Source organism: Sinocyclocheilus grahami, unplaced genomic scaffold, assembly GCF_001515645.1.
Source record: "Sinocyclocheilus grahami isolate Dianchi unplaced genomic scaffold, SAMN03320097.WGS_v1.1 scaffold646.1, whole genome shotgun sequence".
Classification (NCBI taxonomy): domain Eukaryota; kingdom Metazoa; phylum Chordata; class Actinopteri; order Cypriniformes; family Cyprinidae; genus Sinocyclocheilus; species Sinocyclocheilus grahami.
In genome coordinates this window covers 343,906-354,083 of record NW_015505825.1, presented here as the reverse complement: position 1 = coordinate 354,083, position 10,178 = coordinate 343,906, and the positions used below count along the sequence as shown (strand labels likewise).

Here is a 10,178-nt window from a genome sequence, read left to right as displayed (position 1 = left end):
TGCCACTGACGATTCAAACACGAGTTTTGAGCAGTGTAGAGTAGCGCTTGTTGTTTGTCATTTCTCCGATCACAAATGCAGACATGGTTTTATGTTTACGCAGCGCGATGCAACGCAACGCATAAAAAAGACAGTATAAGTCATTATAATCCGTAATTATGTCCCCACTGGATGCAACAAATGCCTCGTTTACAATGTTTTTGTCTTGTCGCTCCGGGACACGGCATCACAATATGGTAAGGCGTGTAACATTTCCGTCACATGCTTGAGGTATTCGGCCAATCACAATGCACTGAATAGCTGGCCAATCAGAGCACACCTCGCTTTTCAGACCGATGAGCTTTGTAAAAATCGACGCGTTTCAGAAAGGCGGGGCATAGAGGAGAAACAATAATGTACAGTATGTGGAAAATAATGTGTTTTTTTTTTACTTAAACTGCATAAACACATTGCATTACATCAAATACACAAAATAATGTTCTTTTTAGCAATGTCATATGAGCCCTTTAATACAAAGGACGGAAAGCCAATCACACAGAGTACATTTTTCATTTAAAAACCCACCATAAAGTCTCAATATATGTTTTTTTCAAAGTTGAACTTACATTAATTTTACATGGCTTTCTAAACATGCGACTCTCTTGTGCGAGACGCAAGTGTAACAGTGATAGATGTCCCTCTAGAAAATGCGTGAAATATGCATTCTGTGTGAACGGCTTGGTTTCAGTTTTGATGTAAACAAGATCTTCTCCGCATTGATGTTCTCTTTTTCCACAATATTTTGAATGAACAAAGCAGCAGTGGTTTCAACTGGATAGGCTAACAAAAACATTATAATGCAACGACACTTACATCGTTATCGCATCTCGTGCGCCACTGCTAAGGCTGCCTCCTTAACGCACACCTAAAATTCGAATGCAATGTTTCTGCATGTGGATTTTTATTTTAAATTCAACGAATATTCGAAAACAATTTTGACAGCCCTAGTGTGGTGAGTGTATTTTACATTGCCATGTTCAAATCAAATGTGTTGAGGACGTCATGAAGTTTCAAACTGAAACTTTGACATTAAGTTGCAGTAAATCTGTGTTTAAATCTAAAACAGGTCATGCAACAACATGAAAGAGTTAAAACCATTTTCTCTAGAAAATACAAGTAGTGCTTCCACAATTCTGTTGTCTGTTTCCAAAGTGTTACTATGTGATTGTCAAGGTCCTTTGTGAAAATAAACTGCACTAAATTGTTCACAATGTGCACTTGTAGTGTACTTCAAATCTTACAAATATATCCAAAGTTCTGTTAAGAAACTCTAGATGGCGCAGTCCGATGGGTCTAACTCAATCTGACATAATGACGTCATCACATGGTGCAGCTGATTGGTTCTTTTTGCTTCCGCAGCCAATGAGCTTGCTGCTCAACATTCAAATATATGACTAGTGCTTGCAGTTTGCTTCAGAAACCCTCCACCTTCCCCAGCTCCACCTGTATAGATCGGCTACGAGGATTCATGTATGCTAGATATGGGGGTTATTCATATATATGTTAAATGAGCAGCAGCAGTATTTCTTACATTACCACACATTCTCTTCACTTAATAAATCTGTTGTAGGTAAACCTTAGCTTTATTAAAGTGCATTTATCTCTGTTGTTTTTGTTTCAGTGTACTGATGAGAAGTCCTCCTCACTTGATACAGGAAATTATTCTTGTGGACGACTTCAGCTCTGACCGTAAGTAGAGCTTCACGTCATTGCAGCACAAGAACACACACACACACACATATATGAAAGCAGGGAATGATGACAAAGTGTTTCCTGTGTGTGTATGTGCTCATATTTGACCTTTGACGACACATTAGCTGTGGAGGTCGTTGTAAATATTGCTCATTCTCTGTACATCAGTGAGCCAAGACTGAGCCCGGCCCTGCTGTTGCCACGGTGAGGAAACAAACGGCACAATCAGACGTGTAGCTCTGCTGTGATTAATGTAGTGGAGCGCTAAAGAGAGACGTGATTTTTCCTTTACAGAGATCATGTGTTGGTCTCAGGCGGAGCTTTATGCTCTCCTTATTTTGGCATGGAGCACACATGCACCTCACAAAACACACACACACACACACATGCTGACAATGATAAAACTGCTCTACTGTTGCCAAAGGTGCTTCAAGGGTTCAAGTCTTATTCATTTCAGGTTTCTGAACTAAAATACTATTAAATTCTGCCTATCTAGAATATGTTGTTGTTATTATTGCATGCTTTTTTATAATACTACAACACACTGAGATACAAATACCATCTGCTGCTATTTGCACTAAGCCATCCTTTAAATATAGCTGGAACTCAAAAAACTTAAAAGATCCTCTAACCTCAGACATGGTTTTAGATTAATTACTCCACACCTGTTTCTGTTTCTCCCTGATTGCCCTCTCCTGTTATTTAAGCCCTGTGTTTTGCCCTAGCTCCTTAGTTTTGACATCATTGATGTGATGTTGATTTAAGTTTATCTCCTGCATTTCTCCTGCCTGTAGATTTATTAAAGGACTTTCTTGTTTATTTCTACTCCTGCATTGTGTGCTTTCTACAGCGACGCAACACGAATTAAAGGGGTCATAGGATGTTGCTAAAAAGAACATTATTTGGTGTAATGAAATGTGTTTATGTGGTTTAAGGAAAAAAAACATTATTTTCCACATACTGTACATTATTGTTTCTCCTCTATGCCCCGCCTTTCTGAAACGTGTCGATCTTTACAAAGCTCCTCGTTCTAAAAAAGCGAGGTGTGCTGTGATTGGCCAGTTATCCAGTGTGTTATGATTGGCCGAATACCTCAAGCGTGAGACGGAAATGTTACGCCCCTTGCCATACTGTGATGATGCCCTGTCAGGCCGGAGCGATGATTCAAAAACTTGAAAACCCATTATAAACGAGGCATTCGTTGCATCCAGTGGGGACATAATTATGGATTATAATGACTTATACTGTCTTTTTACGTGTTGCGTTGCATCGCGCCTCGTAAACATAAAACTATGTCTGCATTTGTGATCAGAGAAATGAAAAACTACAAACGCTACTCTACACTGTCCAAAAAACTTGCTTTAAATATATAAAATATAAAATCTCTTTAAATATAAAAAACTTACTTACAGTCTGTGAGTCAGAACAGCCGGCATTGTAGTCTACTCTCCCAGGATCAGGAAACAGTCCTCCATAAAATGTGCTGCACACATCTGAATATTTGGGTTGAAGTGTTCTGGAACAGTGTTGTAAATACAACTTAACCACTGATTTCTAGTCGTGTCCATTTTTGGAAGACCAAACAAAGTAGTTTCGCTTTCACAACGAAACACAGCGTCACACACGGCGGCCTAGAGTGAGCAGAGCCCGGGGGATAAAGTGAGGAACGGCGGGAGGGCTAGAGTGAGCGGAGGCAGCGGATTCGACGAAGGAGCGGCTGGAGGGCTTGCGGCAACCACATGTGACGACCCCGAGCTGGACTCCGCTTCGTCCACGGTGAAAGCCGATCCGGCGATCCACAGCGCAAAGTTGTTGTATTTCCTCAGCAACCAGCACGGATCAGCTCCAGGCATGACGAAGTGGATATCGTCCTCTTTTGGAAGGCCAAACTAAGTATTTTCGCTTTCACAACGAAACACACAGTGCCTTTACGACACGGCGGCGGCAGCAACAATACTACAGCCAAAATAAAAGTTACACCTTCTTTCTTTGCGTGAACATTTGGGCGGCATTATGCAAATCTTCCCACATCGTGACGTAGACATGTGGGGGCGTGTTAGAACAAGCCTTTTTAGGTAGGTGTGGTTGACTCTTAACTTTTATAAAGAATATCTCTTTGGATTTGAGACTTTAATCTTTGCAACTTTACAGATCGTCTTTATGCACCGATAGCTTGCAACACTCCAAAGAGAAAGGAAAAATTTTTATCGCATCATATGACCCCTTTAAGGGATCTAAAGGAAGGTAATGCAGAGTAAGGCATTAATATGTGCTTTATAAGTACTAATAAGCCAATATTCTGGTAATAAGCAACTAGTTAATAGTGAGAATTGGTCCCTAAACTTTTTCTTTTGTTTTGATTGTTTTTATTTTAAAAGTTCTTAAAATTTTTATGATTTAATTAATTGAGCATTTTGTCAATACACCAATCTATGGCATTTTTCTCATATTTGAATCAAACCTTATCTTAAAGTGTTGAGCCTGGTGAATCTGTGACATTAACAAAGTATTTGCAATTTAAATAAAAAATATCGTACATACAAAGCAACTTTTGGTCTGCCATCAATGAATTCAAAGCAATAGTAAGTAATAGTAATAGATAAAATAAGTAATAGATAAGTATTGCTGTTGCTACTGCTGTTTATATTTAGAGTTAAATGTCTTCATTTAAGAGTGATAAACTCAAGCGTGCAACTCATTCCTCACTGTCGGGTCAGTCCATCTCAAGTGGTCCAGTTGCGATTGCTTGATCGCCATTTGGTATTTATCGGTTTCGTCTTTATGTCAAAACTCAAAGACTTTCACTACAACCTGCCAAATAAAAGTTTGGTTTAACTTTATGGAATATAATGCAATTTGTCCATGTTTAAAAAATTTGCTAAAAAATTTAAGGAATTGTTTCATTTAAAGTATTTACATTTTATTTTATTACATTTTCGAAGATTCATTACATTTTTAAAGTTTTATGCATTCATTTTATCACCACAGTTATTTGATAATACATTTGTATTAAATCACAAAATATAAAATCCAGAGAAACTGAAACAAACAAGACATCATTTCTGAAAAATAAAAACCAAACATATTTCATAGAACACAATAACACTTTAAAAAGTCATTATAACAGTAAAAGACTATAAAAATGTTACAATTAAAACTTTCGAAAACTGTTATAGATTGGGACATTAAATGTAATTGTAGTAAAAGGAAAAATAACAAGTTATCTTATAATTTACAATAAAAAAAATTAAATGGACACTCTCAGAATTCAATTTGAGGTTTCTTCTTAATTTTTTCTTATCAGTTATTGAATTATTTTAGTGTGATGTGTGGTTTGGTGGTCAGACTCAGTAGCCAATACAGTATGTTCAAGTATACAGTATACAGTATGTTAAAGGATTTGTTCATTTTAATTTTTAATTTTAATTTTAGTGTTTTAAAATGGAATCCAGAAAATTTAAAAACACAGATTTTGGGGCAAAAAAAAAAAAAAGGATTTCGTAGGAACATATAAGCAATCACCTAAAACTCTAGCAACCTCAAAAGCAACATGCTGAAAACACTTAGCAATCACATCCTGGCATCCAGCCACATGACCCAGCCAGCAGTGTGAGGAGTTGGACCGATTTAAGCAGAAAATCAATTGTGATGCTGTGGATTCCTTTGTAATTAACACTGAATACACATTTCACACACATTCCATTTCCTCCTTCAAAACAAATCACACCAGTCCATCCACACACACGTTTGTGAGACACATGCTCGCTGACATCTGCCATGAGAGTGAGTGAGTGTGACTTGACTTTTGTCCTGACAGTAATCTGTGCTTTATCCTCCATCTGCCACACTTCCTCTGCGGCTTCATTCTCCAACACACACACACACACACACACACACACACACACACACACACATACATACACACACACACGCACACACTCACACATACATACACACACACGCACATACACATGACCACACCCACAGGTTTGTTTTTATGGTTTATGGGGACTCTCCGTATGCGTAATGATTTTTATACTGTACAAACCATATTTTCTATTGCCCTACACCAACCCTACCCCTAAACCTACCCCTCACAGGAGACTTTCTGCTATTTCAGATTTTCAGTACACTCCATTCTGTGTGATTTATAAGCGTTTTGAAAAGTGGGGACATGGGGTAATGTCCTGAAAAGTCACCTACTCCTTGTAATACCTGTCATACCTTTGTCATTATACACATTTATGTCCTCATTTGTCACAAAAACGCGCACACATACAAACACACACGCATGCACGCACGCACACACACACAAACAAGCACGCACACACAAACGCACGCACGCATGCACACACACACACTCATACACACACACAAACACACACACGCACGCACGCACACACACACACACAAAACAAACATGCACACACACACACACACACACACATTCAATATATTCAAATCAGAACAACTGGAAGAATGGAAATTTTGCTTCTAATTCCAGTTACAATTTTTGCCTAATGATTCCATAAGTGTATTTCTACCTGATTTAACCTATTAAAAATAGTTTTGTTGGTAAATATTGACGTATATGGATTAGTTCAGTGCAAGGTTATTATCATTAACAAAAAAATGCAAATATAGTATTTTACAATCATTTTGTCACCAATGATGACATTGATGTCATTTTTCAAAACTCTAGACACAAAACTCAAAACAGTCATTATTTGTAACACAGGCTGTCCAATGTTCAAAACTATGCATATTGCGTTCTTATCTTTAAAGAAGCCTTGCATTTGCAGAAGCATTGGTTCACAAAACTAATTTATTATGAAATATCATAGGAACATTACTTGAGATCACCCACACGCAAGATACCCATAGTTTCACTGCGTAGATTTAGTACAATCATTAAATATAGCTGTTCAAAACACATGATGCAGCTTTCAATATGGTTCTACGCATTCATTGATTCTATGGTTTATTCATTGCTTCTATTGGTTTGTGGTTCTGATTATTTCATCAATGATTTTCAAATTTTGTTTACAGTAGAGAGAAAAGTACAGATACTAGAATCATTAGTCTATTACAATGATGCATGAATGTGTAGAATAATGCTTTCATTATTCACACAGTGAAACTAGGGGTTTCTTGCGTGTGGGTGATTTAAAGTAATGTTCCTATGATATTTCATAATAAATGAGTTTTTTAAAGGCTTCTTTAAAGATAAGAACGCAATATGCATAGTTTTGAACATTGGACAGCCTGTGTTACAAATAATGACTGTTTTGAGTTTTGTGTCTAGAGTTTTGAAAAATAACATGAAGGTTCTGTTATTAGTGCAAAAATGATTGTAAAAAAAAACTGTATTTCAGCTATTTGCCAAGGCAACATTTCTCATTTTCATTTAAAGTTGAAGTACTAAAATAACTCAATCAACTAAAACAAATCATTCAACGTTTATAAAGTATAGGCATAACAAATAATAAAAATGTTTTTAAAAATCCCAACAGAATTACTACAACTTTCAAATGAAAGTAAAAACAGAAAATATAAATATTAAATCTAATTCAACATATTTACAAAATATGAGTTTTTTTCAACTGCTTTTCGACACACAAAATCTTTACTTATCACACAATTTCTGAAAGCTGACACTCAAAGAGCAGAAGCACACACCAAATCTGCAAAACCATACACTAATTCCCAGCCTTTGACTCAGTTTTCAATTTCATAAAACACTTTTTGCAAAACACAACACACAATTCTCTATGTAACACACAAAACTCTAACAGGAATTAATATTATGGCAAAGGTGTTTGCAAATGTTTGCTTTTGAGATGCGTTTGTGATATTTTGAATGCAGTGCTTCATTTTGCAAGAGATGTGAGGCATTTTGCATTTTGTGTGTGTGTTCTTGGATTTGTTTGTAAAGTTTTGAAAAAAAGGCAAAGTTTTGAAAATGTGTGTAAGCAGTTGAAAAAAGCTGTAACAAAAACTAGAATGGTATATCAGCTATACTGAAATAACACTGCTTCATGATTTGTCTTAAAGAAAAACAGTTATTTTAGATTACATTTTTTTCAGTGTGTATAGAGCTCAACTAGTTCAAGTTCAAGTTCAAGTTCAAGTCTGCTTTATTGTCAATTCTTCCAGATGTACAGGACATACACACAGAGAATTGAAATTGCGTTACTCTCAGACCCTTGGTGCATACAGATAACAAATACAGATTAAATACAAAATACAACTATACAAATATACAAATAAGGTAAAATGTAAAAATATATATATAAAGCACAAGGCATATGGCAGATAGAGATTATGATTAACTATACAAAAACAAATTATGATTAACTATACAAAAACAAAAAAGCTTGCAACCAGCAAACCACAAAAAGTGAAGCAGCACAACTTTTTTCAACATTTAAAATCAGAGATGTTTGAGCAGCATATTAGAATGATCTCTGATGCTGAATAAATGACATTTGAAAATTTGAAATCGAAAACTGTTTTTTTCAATTGTTATAGTGTTGCAATCTTGTTTTTACTGTGTTTTGTCTACAATCACATTCAGTTTAAGCTGCAAACTGCTGCTGTTGATTTTCAGTGTGTTTTTAGTACAGTGTTCGTCCCACATCAGCAGAAGATTAGTTCAGCCGAACATAATGAAAATCATTTCACTACAAACTGAAGCAGTTCTGTTTCTGGATTCCTGGCCTGTCAGTGGTTTTAGTTCCTCTAGAGGTGTAGATTTACCTGATTTGTCAACGTGATCCCGCTGTAATTAATCCTTCCTCCTCAAAGGTCAGCAGCGGACACGCTTCCCTTGTGTGTGTGTGTGTGTGTGCGTTTGTTTCATTCATGCACTGTTTATCTTGTATATTACAGTCTTAAAGGGGTCATATGATGTGATTTCAAGTTTTCCTTTCTCTTTGGAGTGTTACAGCAATATCCTTTGACCCCTTTAACTGTCCATTAAAATGATCATGTTGAAATGTTGAAATGCACATGATGTCCCTCTCTCTCTTTGTCTCTGTCCGTCTCTCTCTGTCTCGCTGTGTCTCTGTAGCTGAAGACTGTCGACTTCTCTCTCAGATCCCAAAGGTGCGCTGTCTGAGAAATGAGCGCCGGGAAGGTACGTGTGATACGAGGAGTGGAGATACATTCATATACTAACAATAAACATGTTGAATGTTATAATAAATGCATATTGTATAATTAGTGGAGTTTTAGTTTTGCATTTGCATTTGCAATATTTTAGAAAAAAAGTGGTGATCTGCCATTGTTACCTTAAAGAGCTACCTGATTTATAAAAATCAGTTTGGTTGGTATACATTTAATATATTTAAATATGATGTTTTGACATGAGTAATACCAGTTCATTTAGATCTCATTTAGATGCATTTCTAAGTATATAGTGCTAAACTTCCATCAGGAATAATTCACATAAAACTGTCAATTCTGTCAGGACATATTAAAGACTGCAAAGTTTAAATACTCACACTTTTGTTCCAAAGTTTTGGGTCATTGAGATAAAAAAAAAATACAAAATTAATTCAGTAACTAAGGATTAAATTGATCAAAAGTGACAGTAAAGATTTCTATTTCAAATAAATGTTGTTCTTTTGAATGTTCTATTCATCAAAGAATCTTGAAAATAAATGTTTCATGGTTTCCACAAAATATATATATATTTGGCAGCACATCTGTTTTCAACATTGATAATAATCAGAAATGTTTCTTGAGCAGCTAATCGGCATATTAATAATTTCTGAAGATCATGTGACACTGAAGACTGGAGTAATGATGCTGAAAATTCAGCTTTGATCACAACAATCAATTACATTTGAACAGATATTCAAATAGAAACACTTATTTTAAGTTGTAATAACATTTCACATTTTTTAAAGGTGCCATAGAATGGAAAACTGTATTTACCTTGGCATAGTTGAATAATAACAGTTCTGTACATGGAAATGACTAATAGAAACACTTATTTTAAGTTGTAATAACATTTCACATTTTTTAAAGGTGCCATAGAATGGAAAACTGAATTTACCTTGGCATAGTTGAATAATAACAGTTCTGTACATGGAAATGACTTACCGTGAGCCTCAAACACTATTGTTTCCTCCTTCTTATGTAAATCTCGTGCATGCAAAAGACCACTGAAAAATAGGCGAATCAGAACATAACACCGACTGTGACGTTACAGTCGGGATCACTAATAGTTACGCCCCCAACATTTGCATATACCCGCCCATGTTCTATGCCGGCCGCCAGCCGAATCATCAGAAGTTCTGCAGGTATTGTGAAGAAACAAGCGAGGATAATAGCGAAAATGGCAGATCATGGAAATAAATGTAATGTTCCAGGCTGTGCAGGGGATGTGAAGTGCATGGATGGGTTGGTGTCTGTATTCAGAAAGGCACGGAAAACAAATA

General features: G+C 36.1%; 1 protein-coding gene across 1 annotated transcript in view; it reads left to right on the top strand.

Moving 5' to 3' along the window:
- Positions 1-1,664: 1,664 nt before the first annotated feature.
- LOC107558489 (polypeptide N-acetylgalactosaminyltransferase 16-like) overlaps positions 1,665-10,178 on the top strand; it is a 29,857-nt gene continuing 21,343 nt past the window's right edge. The window contains exons 1-2 of the mRNA XM_016242148.1: positions 1,665-1,728; positions 8,804-8,869. Of these exons, the coding sequence (XP_016097634.1) occupies positions 1,668-1,728; positions 8,804-8,869 (127 nt within the window). The 5' untranslated portion in view covers positions 1,665-1,667. The remainder of the gene's footprint in view (positions 1,729-8,803; positions 8,870-10,178) is intronic.